The 21,668-nt window shown below is 42.3% G+C and overlaps 2 protein-coding genes across 2 annotated transcripts in view; one reads left to right on the forward strand and one right to left on the reverse strand.

Annotated features, from left to right (window-relative positions):
* The window catches only part of LOC114643014 (uncharacterized), a gene marked incomplete at its 3' end in the record, with an annotated part of 1,911,439 nt that overhangs the window by 1,409,542 nt on the left and 480,229 nt on the right, over window positions 1-21,668 (reverse strand). The window lies entirely within an intron of this gene.
* The window catches only part of LOC114643010 (NACHT, LRR and PYD domains-containing protein 6-like), a 79,802-nt gene that overhangs the window by 19,252 nt on the left and 38,882 nt on the right, over window positions 1-21,668 (forward strand). Inside the window, exon 2 of the mRNA XM_028791733.2 lies at window positions 10,115-10,442. Within this exon, the coding sequence (XP_028647566.2) occupies window positions 10,139-10,442 (304 nt within the window). The 5' untranslated portion in view covers window positions 10,115-10,138. The remainder of the gene's footprint in view (window positions 1-10,114; window positions 10,443-21,668) is intronic.

Consider the following 21,668-nt stretch of genomic DNA (forward strand, 5'->3'; position numbering starts at 1 on the left):
CGGACCTGGTAAAGGTAGGTTCAGGCGATGTTTCTGCGTGTCTGGACGTTATCCTCTTAGGGTTCTGTCCACAATAAAATTTTGTAAATACAGGTCCTCTGCCAAATCGACAGCCAGAGAATCCTGCCGACTACGCCAATTGTGATGGATTAGAGGTCTCCGTGACCCCTTGAACCCTTGGATCAGACGTCAGACACCAGATAAAAGTCCAATTATTATTTATTATATAATAATAATGTGCACCAAGCACCCTCCTCTCCACAATACTCAATAACAAAACAATAATAATAAATATAATAACCAATCCTCCACTCTCCCAGACACTTTGCCACCCTTCCTCCCAGCTCAGCTCAAATGTCTGGGCTCACCCAGAGTCCTTTTAAAGCCCCTGACCCGGAAGTGGCTCTAAGCCAAACCCACAAGTCCGTTTTCCTTCCGGGTCAGGGCAAAGTCCTTTTCTTCATCCCGGGAGCACATCGCTTCTTCCAGTCACGTGACTGGGATGCACTCCCGGGTTATAGGGCACACAAGAGCTTACTAGCCCCCCTACAGTGACTCCTGGCGGCCCCCAAGGTATCCAGCAGGGCTGTGTCAAAACACTACAAAGTCCATGAGGCCCTGCTGGAACTCGGGGCGCAAATATGCTGTCCGGAGGGCTCCTCCTAGCGGCCTGGAGGTGACGACCGGAGTCCATAGGCGGTCGTCTGTCACAATATATATGTGTATATATATATATTATATATATATTTGTATATATATATATTATATATATATGTGTATATATATATTATATATATATGTGTATATATATATTTTATATATGTGTATATATATATTATATATATGTGTGTTTATATATATATAAATGTAATGAATTATTATTTATTATTATATAATATGTGTATATATATAATATATGTGTATATATATATATATAATACATATATATCCATCCATCCATTTTCCAACCCGCTGAATCCGAACACAGGGTCACGGGGGTCTGCTGGAGCCAATCCCAGCCAACACAGGGCACAAGGCAGGGAACCAATCCTGGGCAGGGTGCCAACCCACTGCAGGACACACACAAACACACCCACACACCAAGCACACACTAGGGCCAATTTAGAATCGCCAATCCACCTAACCTGCATGTCTTTGGAATGTGGGAGGAAACCGGAGCGCCCGGAGGAAACCCACGCAGACACGGGGAGAACATGCAAACTCCACGCAGGGAGGACCCGGGAATCGAACCCAGGTCCCCAGATCTCCCAACTGCGAGGCAGCAGCGCTACCCACTGCGCCACCGTGCCGCCCATACATATATATATATATATATATATATAAAATATATGTGTATATGTATGTATATATATATATGACAGCAACACTCATAACAATGACAACACAATTACATTGACAATCATGTTACGTTATTTTTAAAATGTTTCCTTTACTTTTTCATAACCTCTTTAACACACTACTTCTCCGCTGCGAAGCGCGGGTATTTTGCTAGTGGTTTATAAAGCTTTAAATAATCTCGCCCCGGCTTATATATCGGAATGTCTGATACCTTATATTCCAAATCGTAACCTCAGATCCTCAAATGAGTGTCTCCTTAGAATTCCAAGAGCAAAACTTAAAAGAAGAGGTGAGGCAGCCTTCTGCTGTTATGCACCTAAAATCTGGAATAGCCTGCCAGTAGGAATTCGCCAGGCTAATACAGTGGAGCACTTTAAAAAACTACTGAAAACACATTATTTTAACATGGCCTTCTCATAACTTCACTGTAATTTAATCCTGATACTCTGTATATCTAATTCATTATAATAACTATTCATTCAAAATCTGTACTAACCCCTACTCTCTCTTCTGTTTCCTTTTCCGGTGTCCTGTTAGTGGGGGCGTGCGCCACCACCATCTACCCAAAGCACCATGATGTTCCAACAATGATGGATGGATTAAAAGCCAGAAGTCTGTATGACCATCAGCATCAAGTGACTCCGTGAAAAACCCGAACTACCAAGAGGACTATTTCATTTATGTTAGGTAGAATGCCCAAAGGGGACTGGGCGGTCTCGTGGCCTGGAACCCCTACAGATTTTATTTTTTTCTCCAGCCTTCTGGAGTTTTTTTTTGTTTTTTTTGTCCACCCTGGCCATCGGACCTTACTCCTTTCTATGTTAATTAATGTTGTCTTATTTTAATTTCTTATTTTGTCTTTTATTTTTCTTCTCTTCATTATGTAAAGCACTTTGAGCTACTTTTTGTATGAAAATGTGCTATATAAATAAATGTTGTTGTTGTTGTTGAGTCTTATACGAGAGTTCAAGTGATGGCGGTTCAGTCCCAGTAATGGCCTCTGCTGTTTTTACGACCCACTGCAGGGTTTCTTGAGCAGCCTTGGTGCAGCTGTTGTACCTGCAGGCCATCATGCAGTTAGTTAAGATGCTCTCTATAGTGCCTCTATAGAAATTAACCAGCAGCTTCTGGGGGAGGTCAGCTCTCCTTAGCTTCCTGTTGTTGTGCTTTGCCTATTCTAGCCAAGTTGTTGTCAGCCCAGGACAGGTCCTCTGAGATGGTGACTCCTAGAAACTTCAAGCTGGAAACTCTCTCCACAGCATCTGCACTGATTGTTATCGGACTGTGATTGGTCTTTTTAGTGGTCCAGAATCACTTCTTTGGTCTTTTTGGTATTTAAGACCAGGTTGTTGGTGTTGCACCATTCTGTCAGATTCTGAACCTCTTCCCTATATGCAGCTTCACTGTTGTCTGTTACAAGCCCGATGACAGTTGTATCATCCGCAAATTTAACAATAATGTTTGATTGGTGGATGGGTTGACAGTCATGGGTGAAAAGTGGATAGAGAAGGGGACTTAGCACACATCCTTGAGGCACACCAGTGCTCAGGGTTAGGGTGGAGGATGTGTGTTTGACCATCCTGACAGACTTGGGGCAGTTGGTGAGAAAATCCAGTAACCAGTTGCATATGGATGGAGCAAGTCCTAGTGCATAGAGTTTTTGGATCAGCTGGTTAGGTGTGATGGTATTAAATGCAGAGCTGTAGACAATGAAGAGCATCCTAACATAGGCATTGGGCTTTTCCAGGTGCGAGAGGGCAGCATGTAGAGCCACACAGATGGCGTCCTCAGCTGATCTGTTTGACTGATAGGCAAACTGGTGTTGGTTTAGATCAGCTGGGATGGAGGCTTTGATGTGGGTGATTACCAGTCGTGCAAAGCACTTTGTGATGACGGGTGAGAGCGACTGGTCGATAGTCATTAAGACAGGTTATCCTCGGTTTTTTGGGAACAGGTACAATGGGTCTGGATTTCAGGCACAAGGGGACTACACCTGAGGAGAGAGAGAGGTTGAATATGAGTGTAAATACCGTCAGCGCAGACCTGGAGCACATGTCCTTGCACATTATCAGGACCTGCTGCCTTCCTTGTATTGATGTTTTCGAGTGCCCGCTGCACATCAGGTATGTGTACGGCCAAAGGCTGTAAGTCTCCGGTCAGCTCTAAGCTGACTGGAGGCTGGTTATTCTCTTTGTCAAACCATGCAAAGAAACCGTTAAGTTCCTTTGCTAGGTTGGCATTGTTATTGGCCAGTGTGTCTTGTACGTCATTTTTCTTTTTGTAATCCGTGATTAATTGGATGCCTTGCCACATCTGCTGTGAGTTTGAGTTATAGGGATCCCTCGCTATATCGCGCTTCACCTCACTCTATCGCGGATTTTATATGTAAGCATATTTAAATATATATCGCGGATTTTTTGCTGGTTCGCGGATTTCTGAGGACAATGGGTCTTTTAATTTCTGGTACATGCTTCCTCAGTTGGTTTGCCCAGTTGATTTCATACAAGGGACGCTATTGGCAGATGGCTGAGAAGCTACCCAACTTACTTTTCTCTCTCTCTCTCTTGCACTGACTTTCTCTGATCCTGACGTAGGGGGATTGAGCAGGGGGGCTGTTCGCACACCTAGGCGATACGGACACTCGTCTAAAAATGCTGAAAGATTATCTTCACGTTGCTACCTTTTGTGCAGCTGCTTCCTGAAGCGACATGCTGCACGGTGCTTCGCATACTTAAAAGCTCGAAGGGCACGTATTGATTTTTGACTGTTTGTTTTCTCTCTCTCTCTCTCTCTGTCTCTCTCTCTCTCTCCCGGCTCCTGACGGAGGGGGTGTGAGCTGCCGCCTTCAACAGCTTTGTGCCGCGGTGCTTCGCATACTTAAAAGCCAAACAGCCCTATTGATTTGTTTGCTTTTCTCTCTATCTCTGTGACAGTCACTGCTCCTGACGCGCACTCCTTTGAAGAGGAAGATATGTTTGCATTCTTTTAATTGTGAGACTGAACTGTCATCTCTGTCTTGTCATGGAGCATGGTTTAAACTTTTGAAAAAGAGACAAATGTTTGTTTGCAGTGTTTGAATAACGTTCCTGTCTCTCTACAACCTCCTGTGTTTCTGCGCAAATCTGTGACCCAAGCATGACAATATAAAAATAACCATATAAACATATGGTTTCTACTTCGCGGATTTTTTTATTTCGCGGGTGGCTCTGGAACGCAACCCCCGCGATGGAGGAGGGATTACTGTAGTGTCAAAGTCCTCCTCAATCTGTTGTTTGTACATTAGTTTAGCAGACTTGATGCCCTTCTTGAGGTTGGCTTTGACAGCTCTATAGGCCGTGGTGTCTCCTAATTTAAAGGCTTTGTCCATTTCCCTGAGCAGCTGTTTGACTTCACTATTCATCCATGATTTCTCATTTGGGTAGACCTTAATCCTTTTGTTGACAGTGCCATTGTCCACACAGTAATTAATATATGACAGCACAGATGAAGTATATGTCTCTAAGTCTGTCTGATGAGAAAATATATTCCAGTCTCTTTGTTCAAAGCAGTCCTGGAGTTGGCAAATGGCCATTTCAGGCCAAACTTTAACAGTCTTGCTAATTGGATTAGTACTGCTGATAAGGGCTTTGTGCGCTGGAACAAGAGACAAAGAGAGATGATCAGATTTGCCGAGGTGGGGGCGTGGAATGACCTTATATGTATCTGTTATGTTTGTATAGACCTGCTCTAAGGTGTTTTCCCCTCTGGTTTTACAATGCACATGCTGATAAAATCTGAGGAATACACCCTTAAGATTTGCTTGATTAAAATCCCCAGCAATGATAAAAACTGCATCAGGATGCGAGTTCTGTTGTTTACTGATAACGTCAAACAATTTTTCAAGCGCTGACTTAACATTAGCCTGAGGAGGTATATATACTGTACTGCCGTAACAATAACGATGGTATGTTCTCTCAGTAGGTAAAATGGTCGGCATCTTAGCATCAGATATTCCACATCCGGACAACAAAACTTGTTGATTGTAGTTATATTAGTGCACCAAGCATTATTAGTATAGACGCACAGCCCTCCACCTGTTTTCTTACCAGAATCGGGGGTTCGATCGGCTCGATGGAGCGTGCAACCTGCAAGCTCAACTGCTGTGTCCGGTACGGTGGGATCCAGCCACGTCTCCGAAAAAATCAAAAGGCAGCAGTCCCTTGTAGTTTTATGTGTGGAAAAATCCAGTCGGAGCTCATCCATTTTATTTGCGAGTGATCTAGTATTCAGAAGAAAAACGCTAGGAAGAGGGGTTTTATGTGGAGCAGCCTTTAGCCTAGCTAGTAATCCTGCTCGCTGGCCTCTTTTTTGCTTCCTCTCCCTGCGCCGTCTATGTGGCTGTCTTCCAAGTACAGGCGTCATCGTAGGTCCCGGTGATCTGAGAATCTCCTGTGGTATTGCTTCTGTGTTATAATAATTATCTTTGCTATTAGAGCCGATCTGTAGAAGCTTTTGACGACTGTAGTGGATGTTCGCTTCTGTGTGTAAAGCGATGAAAGTCAATATTAAGAAAAATAATAGCAGAAAAGAGCACCTATTCGGGGAGCACAAAGCCGCAGTGTCTGTGCGCGCCGCCATGGGAGAAGATGTGTGAACAGCAGCACAGAAACGCAATCAAGTGAACAAAATGTCAGGTCTGTTTGTGCCAAGTGGTAAGCAGAAATGGTGTCAAGGACTGGCATGTAAAGTCATTTTAAAAGTAACAGTTTGGATGAGTACAGAGTGATACGGACAGAGTGACAAACCGTTTACTTGTTGCTTCAGTGTGATACACAGAGAGAGTGTGTGTGTGTGTGTGTGTGTGTGTGTGTGTGTGTGTGTGTGTGTACACACGTATAACACACTAGTGAGGCCTCACCTGGAGTGTTGTGTTTGGTTTTGGTCTCCGAATTACAAAATAAGACACAGCAGCACCAGAGAAAGTCCACAGATGACTGACTGGGCTGATTCAGGGCTGTCCACAGTTAGTGAGGAGGAAGGACTGAAGGAGCCGAAGTGAATGGAGATGAGGAGTAGATGAGATTATGATGATACAGCTGGACACCTAAGGGCAAATGTCATACAAAAACGTAGAACATTCTTCTTAACACAAAGACATTCGGACTAAGTGACCATCACACTACTTGGAGAGCCTGCAACACTGGACTGGATGTCATTCTGAACATGGCAAAGGTGCTATATACATTTATTATTATTATTATTATTATTATTATTCTATGCTATTATTTTGGAGGAATGAGGTGAATGGGATCATTTAGCTTGTTCAGGGCTCAATGGCCTGTCCTCATCATAATTCTTCTTAGGTCCCAATGGCCAGCGGTTTTAATATTTAATGTCCCAGACTCAGTCCTGTTTCATTTGTGCCAATTCCTGTTGTTGATTCTAAACATTAATTATCATTCTGACAAATCAATAACTCTGAAATATCTACAGTTACATCAATTGTCCGACTTGTCCTCTCCACCTTTTAATGGTCCAAGGTGTCATGTCAGCTTTAATGGACTTTGACAGCACAGCACTTTCTCCTTTCTTGTGTTTTTTGTAACCCTTTTCATTCTTGTTATTGAAATTTAATGGATGGACAGAGGAGTCTAGAGTTTAAATTTAGGAAGTTGAATTTTGGCATTATTTGGATTTTGTTTTTTAGTACAGGCCTTATAACTTAAACTCCATACCAAATAAAAGTGAGAAACACATTGAAGCACTGCTGAATTCTTCATGAAGTGAGCATAATAAGCAGTTGCTGTGACATCGTGGCACAAGTAAATGTTAAGGACACAAAAATGGAAGCTTTGTAGAGGACACTTGGACTCCACACACCTCTGAAAAACCGCGTCAGTCTCCTGCCTCAGGCCTGCAAACGTTCAGCCTGCAGTGAGCCTTCATCAACTTATAAACATGTCATAAAGTGATGGTTTTTATCCATCCATTTATTTTCAGGCCATCAGTTCTGAGTGGTGGGGATCCAGCGCATAACTTGGGAAGATCAGCCACAGTAAGGGCTAAACTCTGGACAGGGCGCCAAACTTTTTAAATAGTCTTCACCCTACCGCTGTCGTCATCTGAACCAACGCTGACGTGTCCAGGTGAAGTGGCCAACATCAGTGATATTGAAAAGGGAAAAATAGACAATTTGAAAATGGCCGACAGTACACAGATCAGGGCTGGAATTATAGAATGGGATATTGGGACTCACGGCTGTTATTTAAACTCCACACGCTTTAGCTTTCAAACAAGTTAATTCCAGTTATGTTCTTTAATGCCAATTTAATACATTATGGTAAGAAAATCAAAACTGAAACAAGTTTGAGAACAAGTGGCTGTCACCATACATGAGGGAAGTCTACAATGGCAGTGAAATGAGTTGCCACGAGTGTCCATTTCAAAATAAAATTTATCAGCTGGTGTTTCAAAAATTCTGCAGTGGCCACACGTTTGTCTCTTTGAAGCACAAGGTAGATGGCGCTAATGGTGTGGTACTGAATGAGTTAACAGCAACACTAAATGACAGGGACACACAGTGACATGGACAACAGAACAGAGAAGTTCAGAGCCGCAGGGTAAACTCAATGTTTGAGGACCTCCTTGGGATTTTGGTCTCAATGGAGTGTCCATCAGTCCAGTAATTAAAATAATGAGGCGATGGCAGTGAAAGGCGATCCACAACAGGAGACGTCGTGATGGATGACAGAAGGACTACAATGAAAGCTGTCAGCCAAATGTGGAGTTTGATTTCACTGAGGTGGGCTCAGTTGTGTTTGCTTTAAAGAGCGGACCTTGAAGGCTGCACAGAGGAAGCGTCTGCACTCTTTGTGAAGCTCAAAGTGACAGCCATTAACTAGGCCGAGTCAGAAACACGTCAGTCAAAGAGCCGTTCACATACGGACAGTTTACAGTCTAAAGTCCGACTGAAGGCATCACCTCCTTATACCTTCTTTATCAGTGTGGTCTTCAGTGATCCAGCACTTACTGTGTAAAGCAGCAGGGTCTGTCAACGTGGTTAGTTGTGGGCATAACTGCTGTCGACAACAATGGTGGGCCCAATTAAAACAGCAATAAAAATTCGTAACAGAGAATGTTGATAATAATAATTCAAGGAAATACTTTAAAGGAATCGGGGTGTTCTTAAAGGAAATTCTGACAAACAACAACAACAGTAAAGAGTCACAAGTGGTCTCCCCTCGACTTTCTCGTATGCTCAGATATAGGGATGGATATTTGAGGAGGAAACCGCAAGACAAGGATTGTACATTAAAGAACCATCAACAACAAATCAAATCAAATTAATTATACAGTATATTGAACAATTATTATAAAAGTAAAGTCAAACAAATTGGACATGAATAAAAAACTACCACTTCTGATTTGCAGAAATAGCTCAAAAGTTGACAGAAATCTATGTTTTGAACCCAGTGCTTGTATGCAAAATTTGGCTGACCGAAGTGAAAGCGCACTCAGGTTATCGTGCTTACACACACACACACACACACACCCACACACACAAAGACATATTTCCAAAAATGATATTTTCGAACTCAAAGATGTCTAAAACATTGAGATTCATCAAAATCTGGAAGTCGAATTTTTGGATGATTACAATACTTTCCCTATTTTCTTATATGAGAAAGTAAAAATGGTGACACTTAAGAAATAAATTAAAAAGCAACTGAGAAGACCGTCTAATTAAATCATGGCACAGATAAATGTCAATGCACACAGGGATTTAGAAATTAAAGTTCCACTGTTGTGTGATATTTGAATTTCAGATTCATTTGAGTCACTTGTGTGTGCCTGTTGTTAAACAGCCGCTGTGCGCTGCAGTCACTGATGCCATTCTGACAGCAAATGTTGCAAACCTGAGTTTAAAAATGGGTCATTATAAAAGAGTTTAAGCTGTTTTTCTAAATAAGATAATCATATTTGTGTTTGTCTTGATTTAAACGAGGCACACTGGTGAGTCCTGATGGATTCTGCACTCCAAGTTGAAGTCCATGCCTTGTCATTTTGGTGAAGTCGGCCATTTTCTGCCCATGTCTGCTTGAGTTCTCCTTCAGTTCCTCCAGTTTTCCTCCCAGAGCCTTAAAGATGTGTGAGTTCAGCTGACTGACAGTTCCAAGTTGGCCTGAGTGTGAGTGGGCTCTGTGGCAGAGTGACCCCCAATCCAGGATTGGTTTATGTTTGCATGGCTCTGCTCATGATGACCTTGACTTGAAGTAAACAGGTGGCCCGGCTATTGTTGAAATGTTAATGGTGGGCCTGTTTTTGAGCTCTTTTACTTCATCACAAACACCAAACCTGAGACTTCATGACTTGTCTGCCGAGTTCATCCTCAGCGTCACTGAGTTTTTAGTTTTTAGTGGAGTCCACATAACATCTGTAGACATTTTCTCCTCCGTATCTTCTTGTAGAGGAGTGTGCGTAGCCAGTGCAAAAACACACTTCCCATTTTTAGATTGCAATGCTTCCAGGAAGTATTTTGGTACAAAAGTATTCAATTATCTCATTGTGGGGACCTTTGAGGTCATCAGTAACCATACAGAAAATGTCAGCATGAACCTCAATGTTAAGATCAATCAGTCAGGCCTTGCTGATTCTTTATAAAACTGCCACTGATTTGAAGTTCCTCTGTTAGTAAAAAATTTAATTTATTGCCTGAAACAGAAAACCCGTAAAGTGACGCGTTGTGCTTTGTCTCTCTTCTTTTGTTTTCTTTCAGGTGTCACAGTGGCTGTCCACCAGTATGGCCAGTACACAACAAGGCGCTAGAGACTTCATCCAGAACAACTGGGACAAAGCCGTAGCGGGCCTTAACCACGTACATCTGCTGTTACCGGGACTGAGAACCACAAGGGTCCTGGATGAAAATGAAATCAGCGACATTGATTCATGTAATGAGAGATTTGAGAAGAACAGAAAAGTTTTGAGTATGATAGTAAAAAAAGGCAACGCAGCCTGTGAGGTGTTTCTGAATCTACTGGATACAAAAAGAAAATGGAGCCTTGATGGCGGAACACACCATTGGATTGACTGTTTTAACTTTGATGGTAAGTTGTGTTTCATCACTTCCTCTGTTTGGTTTAAATGTGTCAGTCAGGGAGTCTCACGGCCATGACAGGGCTGGTGGGTTTGAAATGTCAGGATGTCAACTGGGCAGTCTGGGCAAAAGAATTTATGTATGTGAGGAAAGTCAGATTCCTGCCAACTGTGTCTTTTTCCAATAGATTTGAGTTTTTGATTTTGATTTGATATACTTTGTTAATCTCTGAGGGGAAATTGTCTTTTCACATGACCTTTGGGTGTCAGAGTGCAGGGTCAGCCATTGTACAACACCTCTGGAGCAATTTCCAGGTTGAGGGTCTTGCTCAAGAACTCAACAAAGTAGGATCTGTTGTGCCAGTAACAGGATTTGAACCAGCAACTGTCCAGATACCTTTTATTTTTATTTATTTATTTCTGTTCCTAACAAAATGTGATTTTGGGTATGACACTGACGTAAACCTCAGACAATGGCACTCGTCAGCCTTTCCTTTTGATCTTTAAATTTATTCCCAGTCTGGCCAGTCTCCCTCTGAGTTTTAGGAAATTAGCAGTTTGTGTAAATTGTTTTAATCTGCTGATCGTTTCACCTGAACTTCTTGTCATTCTACATGACTGATTTCATTTGGTGTTCATTTAGTGACTCGCGTCTTTTACTAAAATGACAAAAGGTTTCCAGTCCATAACCAGGTGGCTGTAGTGATGCTCTCTGCTGCAAACAACAACCTTCTGAGGGAATTAACTCACCGGTGGTCTGTGAAGATCTCCTTCATCTCCTGCTCTTCATCACTTGTTTCTGTATCACCAATTTCTTGCTGTGTTGTAAGGTCAGGCTGTGCTCTGATGTTTTAGATGTTGACAGATGTCGTCTGTGTATATTTGTGTCAGATGTTTGTTCTCAGCATACAGCAGTGGGAGCCCAGCACAGTTTCTATCAAACACATGTAAACATGGATCAGGCAGTCCGCCAATCCCCCCTTTGGCACACAACATCTTCCTCCCTGTCATGACAAAATAGATAGATAGATAGATAGATAGATAGATAGATAGATAGATAGATAGATAGATAGATAGATAGATAGATAGATAGATAGATAGATAGATAGATAGATAGATAGATAGATAGATAGATAGATAGATACTTTATTAATCCCAATGGGAAATTCACATTCAAATGTAAGAGCCACTTGTCCAAAGTCCTTCTATTTTAATTTTAGGCAGCACCTTCAATCCATTACCATTCATCCACCTTTCTATTAGCAGTCGTGTTTAATTTTAAATAAAAAATATATGTTGTGTAGGCCGTTAACATCACTTCAGGAGAAGCCCACTGAATCAACAAGCTAATAAAAAGGGCAGAATCTGTTATGGGACACACTCTGTAGCCCCCGAAGGTAGTAGAGGAATAGAAAATGAAGACAAACCTGAGTGGCATTATAAACAACGCTGCACATCCTCTCTGTGACTCACCAACACTGATGACTTTCAGCTGATGAGTCCTTCAGCAGAAGTGGGTCAAAAAGCACAACTGGGGGTCCTTCATACAAACAGCAATACGCCTGTGTAGCACCTTACTGGGGCTGGGACTGATAAGGCAGAAGTTTATTCTTTTAGATGTTCTTTCTTTGTAGTCATTCTAGTGTGTGTTCAGACCACAGTGTGTTTATTTATTTATTTATTTATTTATTTATTTATTTATTTATTTATTTATGTATGTGTCTATGTGTGGATTTAATTGTTTAAAGAGCTTCTGTTAAAAGCTCAGTTTCTCCCTGGGGACAAATAAAGTTCAGTTTCCCAAATAAACAAATTAATAACAAACTGGGGTTGAATTATTAAACAGCAACAACACAGAAAACAAAATCAATGTAAAATATTAGATTAGATAAAATGTCAGAATCCTCTTTTTCTGTTGTGCAATCCTTCCTGCCCAAGATTTTATCATCTTTTTGTTTTTTTATAGTCATTGCTTTGGGATTGAATCTTAGCTAAATGAGGCTTATAGTTTAGTTCCTAAAATAAATGACTGGGAGGCATCACAAAAACACCCAGGCTTGTGACCAAATTGTCACTCCATTTATAAGGAAAAGTGAACTGCAGTTCAGTTTTGAGTTGTGAGTCGATGCCCACATTCAAACTTTGTGATTTGACTTAACGTACCTTGTAGTAAGAGACCTGAACAAACAGGCAGGGCTTTCTTTGTGTTCCTTCTTGAGAGTTGTTTGGTTCAGTGAGTGATATAATTATGTCTCGGCCAGGGGATCAGTGCCCACTATAAACATTAACGGGACAACAGACCACCCTACAGAGTAGAGACAGAAAACAGAAAGCCCCCTTGAACAGGGGTGAGAGTGTAAGGGTCTGTTCTCTTATTTCATAGGCCTGATTAGCCCACATTTATTGAGGAGTTCAATTAAACAACTGATGAATCCTGTCGAAGGCCTTCTTTGTGTGAAAGGTCAGGATCAGACAAGGCATCTTGGTAATCTCAGCATATTGTATTAGGGTTAGGAAGGGTTGTGTGCCACCTGCAGCTTAGCGGCCTTTGATGAATCCCAGCTGATCAGGTTAAGTTAAAGGCAGTAAATGTGATGTCAAGACCCTGATGTATATACAGTAGTTGTATCTGAAGTCATAAAGAAAGTTTAGTGGCATAATGGAGGATGTACCAGGTTTATTATCATGTGTGCATACTGCAATGAAATTCTGATTTGCACATCTACTCAGAAACATATATGTAAATGTGTGTGTGTGTGCATATCTGTATATATACACATATATGTATATCTCTATATAAAAAAATATATATATATACATACCAGTAACATTGTACTGCACAATACCGTGCAGTGAATACACTTGACTCATAGTTTTCCTCCTCTTTTTCTGTACATTTATCATTCGTTTGCTCAGAGGTTGATGCTCTTGCTGTTTCCTGAGCAGCTTTTCTTTTCTCCACCCTAGTGCTCTGCTTCTTCTTTTCTTCCGTCAGCATCTTTTTGCATTCAAACTGATTAAGTCAGTGTTTGTGTTGCAATTATTTAGTACGTTTTTCTTAATTTTTCACTTAAGCTTGCACTTAAGTCATCAATCTGCCTCAAGAATGATTGAAGATATGAAGAGTTAGGGGAAGTGACGGCGAAGGTGGTAGGGAATGAGAAAGCCGCTCATACACATGTGCTGCATGGCTGCCCTGCTGGCCACTGTCTAGAGTTGATTCTACAATAAAATAAAAATATAAAGAGGAATAACCTTGGAGGTCAATCATCACCCAAAAGTGGATAGTAGAGGTCACGTAGTACATGTGGACCAAATGTCAGGTCAATACACCAAACAGTTTGTGAGCTACAGGTGATTTAAAATCCTGGACAGACAAACAGACAGCCACGGTAGCATATTATATAATAAGATATATATTGTGACACCAGGGGTCGCTGTTGACCCATGAACCCCACAGACAACACATCCAGACACCAGTTAAAAGTATTAGAAATAATTTTAATCTCTCAATAATGTGTACAAAGCACCTCCACCTCCACAATACTCAATAATAATCAATACACAATAACGATAACCAATCCTCCACCCCACCCAGAAGCCCTGTCACACTCCCCAACTCCAGCTCAGTTGCTGTGTTTCCCATCATCCTTTTATAGTCCTCGACCCGGAAGTACTTCTGTCCTTCTGTCCAAACGATTCCATAGTACTTCCAGGTCAGATGAAAACTCTTATTTTTCTTCAGTACAGAAGTACTTCATTTCTTCCGTCCCCGTGACTAGGGAGTACTTCCGGGCTATAATAGAAACAATCGTGTCTCCCTGTAGCATCCCCTGGTGGCCCCCACGGAATCCAGCAGGGCTGTGAAGCCGAACTCCATTGTCCATGATGTCCTGCAGGAATTCGGGGCACCTCCATGTTGCAGGGAGGACTCCATGTAGCAGGCTGGGGGTGCTGGCCGGGATAAACTGCCAGCCACCTCTCACAATATATATATATATATATATACTGTATATATAACAGTGGGGCGGCACAGTGGCGAAGTGGTAGCACTGCTGCCTCGCAGTTAGGAGACCCGGGTTCGCTTCCCGGGTCCACCCTGTGTGGAGTTTGCATGTTCTCCCCGTGTCTGCGTGGGTTTCCTCCTGGTGCTCCGGTTTCCTCCCACAGTCCAAAGACATGCAGGTTAGGTGGATTGGTGATTCTACATTGGCCCTAGTGTGTGCTTGGTGTGTGTGTGTGTGTGTCCTGCGGTGGGTTGGCACCCTGCCCGGGATTGGTTCCCTGCCTTGCACCCTGTGTTGGCTGGGATTGGGTCCAGCAGACCCCCGTGACCCTGTGTTCGGATTCAGCGGGTTGGAAAATGGATGGATGGATATATAATAGTAAAACCTCAATTATCTTCAGAAGTTGGGACTAAGGCCATGATGGATAAGAGAAAAAAGAGATAACAGAATAGTTACTTTAAAAATTATATACAGTAAATTACGTTAGCAAATAGTTGCATTTATTTACAAAAAAAAAGTATATTAACAAAATATAATATACAGTGGAACCTCTAGATACGAGTTTAATTCGTTCCAGCACTGAGCTTGTATAGCGAATTTCTCGTATCTAGAACAAACGTCCCCATTGAAAATAATGGAAATCCAGTTAATCCGTTCCGCATCCCAAATATATTAACATAAAAATCAATTTTCCTAACAAATAACACTGATGAATTATATATACTGTAGTCTACCTTTAATAAATAACACTGGTAAATAATATAACTGATTATTAAAAGAATCAAAACAGGTGTCCAAAGTGCAGTAGAGCATTCAATAAATCTTTAAATAAATAATCCTTAAAACAGTTGTGAAGTGGAGGTTTAAAGTACATAAGAATAACAATCCTTTAACACGAGGTTAAAACGTCAACAGGAAGCAGTCTTCAAAAAATAGATGACAATCCCCGGTGCATCTTCTCTGTTAGGGTCTCACCTACTTCTCCCATGCGGGCTCTGCAACAGGCGAGACACTTAATGCAGCTGACCTTCTCTACACCGTCCTGCTTCAGCTGTTTGGCTCGCCTGTTCAGCTACACGCGAGCCTGCACTCCCGCACTGACTTCCTACTACTGCGGATTCCTGCCTCCTCCTGCAACCTCCGTTCTCTCTTCTCTTCTCTTCTCTTCTCTTCTCTTCTCTCCTCTCCTCTCCTCTCCTCTCCTCTCCTCTCCTCTCCTCTCCTCTCTTTTCTTTTGCTTCTTCTCCCCCTTAACCGGCTCGCGCTTCTCTATATATGCGGGGAAGACATGGCAGCTGCAGCCCATCAGCCACAGGACAAATCATGGATGTGGGCAGTTTCCCACCTGTGCACTTAGGTGAGAAACGCAGACACCGCAGATCGCTCTGCGGCTCGCTACAGCTACCACGCCCCCTCACTAAGCCGCGAGCTATACCCACAGCCTGGCTCATGGCTCGTTACGCGAGCCAATGCTCGTATTTAGATCTGAATTTTTCGCTCATACTTTCCCCGTATTTTGAATTTCTCGTATACAGAGGTGATCGTATCTCGAGGTTCCACTGTAGTACGATTAACAAAATTAATTAATTTATGTAATATTGTAATGCCTAGTGTAATAAACAAATACAAGTCAGAGGTACTGGAGTTTTCTATGTTTTACTTTTAGTCTTCATTTCATAACAAACGGTGCCCTGTCTTATACTCCGTTATCTGGGTTACAGAGCACATCTCCAAATAATAAAGGAAAGCTTTCCCTACAAATCAGTTTATCTCCTACCACTCACATTCTCTCTTTTTCTATATCGCTAACACTCCTGCTTGTTGTCTTCTGACTCCCTACTTCTTTCGCCTCACCTTCCTTTTTCTCCTCACTTCTCTTGTCACTCGTGTCCGACCCTCACAGAACAGAAGCCCCCCACCCAGTGCCATCACTTACCCAGCATTCCTCCCTTTCTGCTCCCACACAGAACATCACAAGCTGCCTGCACGTCATAATGTATTAACAAAACATAATATAACAGAATTTAAAAAGAAAATTACAACACAGAAGAACATTAAAATGAATACAGAATATATATATTTCAATATTTTGTGACAATTCCAACACCACACACATGTTTATAAATAGTAGTTTAATTATAACAAAAGAGAAAAACTACAAAACACTATTAAAGCTGAAGGTAAGTAACTGACACTGTGATATCAAAATGCGACATGACATGTGGTGCTTGAGAAGAACGCTACGTGCCAGCAGAAGGGAGAGGTGTTCCAAAGTGCAGAGCTCAATGTGTATTGTGTGGCAGTAGTAGTGCACAATTTATTTTTTTTCTGTCCTGACGATTAATCGAGGTTTTACTGTATAGCACCATTGTAATTGCTGACTGCTCCAATTACATTTGGAAAACTGGACGTTGCTGCAAATTGCTCTTTGATGTTTCCCAGTTCAACCACACTGTAAGGAAATCTTATCTATCTGGATGACAAGCAGATAATATCATCCTATACAGCTGGCGTAGCTCGACTCAGTGATGACTGAGAAATACCCGATCAGTCAGGAAGTTCACATTGAAAATCTCCTGTAAAACCTGAGAGTGGACAGAACTTGCAGAGGAGCAGGTGGAGCACAAGTCCTCAAAGTCTGCGTTTGTAATCCTGGCACCAGTTCAGCACACAGCGCCAAGAGGAGAGCTCAGGGAAACTGAAATCGACTTAGAAGCCAGTCATCATCATCTATAAATATGCGCTCTTTTCTAATTCTTCTATTTGCGATGTCTTCTAATAACACTAAAGCAGCTATGGTAGTTGTAATAGTTTGGCCATTCTGTGCACCATGATACTGTTACAGAATGATTACAATCAAGTGAATTAAATTTTTAAACGATATGCACTTTATTTTGGTGTATTTGATAAAACCCATGTAAAAAAATAAAGCAGACCACAGAAACAGTAGCACTGCTTTGACGCCGAGTGCCACCAGTTTGTAAATATATGCAAGGGAGGACCCTGCTGTGAAAATGTGTGTGGATTTACACCAAGTTTCGTTTTTATACATCTAAAAGTGAGCGTGTTTTTGTGAGCATATGCACTGTTTATACATGAGGCCATAGGTCATGGATGACTTGTATTGACAGTAGCATTGTAAAATTTCACAGCAGTAGGTTGGTGAAGGTGGATGAGTTTTAATACTTGGGATCAACAGTACAGAGTAATGGGGATTGTGGAAGAGAAGTGAAGAAGAGAAGAGAGTGCAGGGAGAGTGGGGTGGGTGGAGAAGAGTGTCAGGAGTGATTTGTGACAGAAGGGTATCAGCAAGAGTGACAGGGAAGGTCTACAGGACGGTTGTAAGACTAGCTATGTTATATGGGCTGGAGACAGTGGCACAAGAGACAGAGCTGGAGGTGGCAGAGTTAAAGATGTTAAGATTTGCACTGGGTGTGAAGAGGATGGATAGGATTAGAAATGAGGACATTAGAGGGTCAGCTCAAGTTGGACATTTGGGAGACAAAGTCAGAGACGTGAGATGCCATTGGTTTGGACATGTGCAGAGGAGAGGTCCTGGGTATACTGGGAGAAGGATGCAAAGGATAGAGCTGCCAGGAAAGTGGAAAGGAGGAAGGCCTAAGAGAAGGTTTGTGGATGTGGTGGGAGAGGACATGCAGGTGATGGTGTAACAGAACAAGATGCAGAGGACAGAAAGATATGGAAGGAGATGATCCGCTATGGCGACCCCTAACGGGAGCAGCCGAAAGAAGAAGAAGAAGGAACAAATGATCTTGTAAAGCGATGTGTTCTACAGTGCAATGAGAGAAGATGACTGCTGCGTTTACTTCTCTGACCCACCAGAATGTTGTGGAGAGGGTGTCTGCTATCATCAAGGATACCCTGCACCACCTTCCCCATACACCTTTTCTCCACAATTTCCAGTGAGTCCCCAGTCCTGCCTAGCACGGAGCCAGCCTTCTTCACCAGCTTGACCAGCTTCTTAGTGTTCTCATCTGTCATACTGCCACCCCAACAAATGGCATCAAAAAGAAAACACTGGCAACAACCGACTGATAGAACAAGGACAGCATTTCACTACATATGCCGAATGATCTGAGCCTTCTGAAGAAAAAGAGTCTGCTCTGCACCTTCCTGTAGAGGACATCTATGTTCACACCTAGATATTTATATGTCTGCACCACCTCAATGTCCTCTCCTTAGATGGTAACAGGCTGGAGGGAGAGCTTAGACCTGTACAAATCCACAGTCATCTCCTTGGCCTTTGTTGTGTTCAGGACCAGGCAGATCTTATTGCTCCAGACACTGAAAGCTCCAATCAGATCCACTGTATTCCCATTCCTGCACATTCCTTATACACACTACAATAGTTGCATCATCAGAGTACTTCTGAATGTAGCAAAAGCCTGACTTATATTTAAAGTCTGCTGTGTATAATGTGAACAAGAATGGGGTCAGGACCTTGTGGGGCCTTAACGTTGCTCACTACCATCATAGAGACACACATCCCCAGTTTGACAAAATGCAGTCAGGTAGTTAAGAATCCAGGAGGTGAATTTGGAATCCAAAATCCTCTCCAGTTTATCTTTAAGAATGAATGAATGATGTTGAATGCACTCAAAAAATCAACAAAACATAATCCTCACATAACCACCCAGTTCACCCAAAAAGGAGAGAGTCTGGCGTAACATGTAGAAGACTGCATCCTCACTACCGGTGTGCACCTGGTTTACAAACTGCAGGGGATTTAAGGCATACTGGACTTGTGGTCTGAGGTGACGCAGAAGCAGCCGCTCCAGTGTCTTCATGATGTGTAATGGTGTATTTTATCTCAATCAGCCAACCAACATTGGAAACCGGCACAAGACATGATGTTTTCCACAGAGTTGGGACCCTCCCACCTTGATGACTCAGCTTGAACAATATATGTAGAGGCCTTTCAAGTTGATCTACACACTCCTTCAACAGTCGTGGACACACACCATCTGGATCAGTTGCCTTTCCAGAGTGTACCTCCTCCACTCTGCCCTCACCTCATCTGCTGTGAAGAGCAGGGAAGTGGAACCCAACGTAGCAGATGTTGTAGGAATGTGGAGGAGCAAAGACTTCCTCAACAAATGTGGGTGAGGGAACAGGTGACCCATTCCGTGACACTGAGCCAGTGCCAGACGCTATGTCTAACTTGTTGTTAAATGGGTTATACTCATCGGCCTTGTCCTCATCACCTGCTGTTGCCTGGCTCCTCTTCTCTGAATAGCTAGTAATGATTTTCATTCCTCTCCACACATCTTTGATGTCATTGTGTTGAAGCCTCATCTCCAGTTTTCCTTTATAGTCCATTTTTGTCTGCATTAAGCTTCTCTTTAGGTCATGCTAAACCAACTTAAGCTTCTCCCTCTCATCAGCCCTGAAAGCCTTTTTTTGGTTGAGGAGTTTCTTCATGTTGCTGATAATCCAAGGTTTATTGTTGGGAAAGCAGTGAACAGATTTTTCTGGTACAACAATATCCCTGCAGAAATATGTGGTCTGATGTGCAGACAGCCGCCCTGTCAATGTCCGTGTCTGTTCCATTCTCCTGTGACTACAGCAGTACACTCAGAGAAGCCCCTCAGAGACTCTCTGGCCTTGAGTTTCCAGTTCCCGAATGACTGAATACTTTCAGGCTGCCTAATTACACAAGGTTTGTACACTGGCTTCAGATAAAGCAGAGTGTGGTCTGATGTACCAAGTGATGGTAATGCAGAAGCACTGTAGGCCTCTTTGATGTTGGCATAACACCAGTCCAATGCTTTATTTCCCTCGTTTGGCAGTCAATATATTATATAAAACCAGTCAAGTTAGAGGAAATGTCTACATGATTGAATTCCCCTGATATAACAACAAAAGTATCAGGGTGTTGGGTGTGCAAGCTCACGACAGTCTCATGAGTGACTTCACATGCCACTCTGAGCAGAATGTATACAACAGTGGTGACGATGTGAGAAAGTTCCCATGGTACATAATAAGGTCTAGGACTGAACACTAAGAATGCAATATTCCAACAGCAAATCTTCTTCTTTACTGTTATGTGTCCGGGGTTACACCATCTATTGTTCACAAACACTGCCAGTCCTCCATCTCTTTCATTTCCACTCGCTCTTGCACCTCTGTCCACTTGTAGTGAAGCCATGTTGATCCACACAGGAGTCAGGGATGTTACCTGTCAGCCAAGTCTCCACTAAAAACATTAGACTACATTCATGAAACACCTACTGGTTCTTCACAAGTACCTCCATCTCTTCTCACTTGTTAAGTAAAGAGTTAACATTCCCCATGAGAATCAGTGGAAGAAAAGTCTTGTGTCTCTGTCTTCTAGCTTTAGTTTAGCACCTGCTCATCGACCACAGTATGGCCTCTTCAGCTCCAAATGAATAAGATGTTTAACATTGTGTGTTGTCTGGCATAACAAAAGAGAGTACTCCCTCATGTAAACTAATTTACTAGCTGTACTATAAACTAGACGACCCTTCAGATAAACCATACTAGCTATTTACAGTAACTAGCTGTGCCAGTTACTCATTGTACGTAAATGAGTTGTGTTTAGTTTTGTATTGCTCTGATCATCTGCTTTCGTCACCTCTTATCATTCCAGTATATTCGTCAAACTCAATCTCCCTGTCATACTATTTGCTTTCTTTAACTTCCCTGTAGTGCATGTTTGTTGGATAAGCTGAACCACCTTTATGTAGTGGTATAATAGAACACTAATGACGATGATGATTACTATGACTTCTTCTTCGTCTTCTTCTTCTTTCAGCTGCTTCTGTTAGGGGTTATTCTTAAACATCAGCACCAGTACACTTCTTCTCCACTCCTCGGGCATCCTCTCACTTTCCAAGATTCCATTAAACGATCTGGTTAAAAACTCCACTGCTATGTCTCCTAAACACCTCCATGCTTCCACAGGTATGTCATCTGGACCATTGGCCTTTCCATTCTTCATCCTCTTCATTGCTGTTCTTACTTCCTCCTTGCTAATTCATTGCACTTCCTGGTTCACTATCACCACATCGTCCAACCTTCACTCTCTCTCGCTCTCTTCATTCATCAGCCTCTCAAAGTACTCTTTCCATCTGCTCAGCACACTCTCCTCTCTTGTGAGTTTGTTTCCAACTTTATCCTTTATCACCCTAACCTGCTGCACATCTTTCCCACCTTGGTCCCTCTCTGTAGCCCACCGGTCCTTTTCTC

This window comes from Erpetoichthys calabaricus, chromosome 2 (genome assembly GCF_900747795.2).
Source record: "Erpetoichthys calabaricus chromosome 2, fErpCal1.3, whole genome shotgun sequence".
NCBI lineage: Eukaryota > Metazoa > Chordata > Cladistia > Polypteriformes > Polypteridae > Erpetoichthys > Erpetoichthys calabaricus.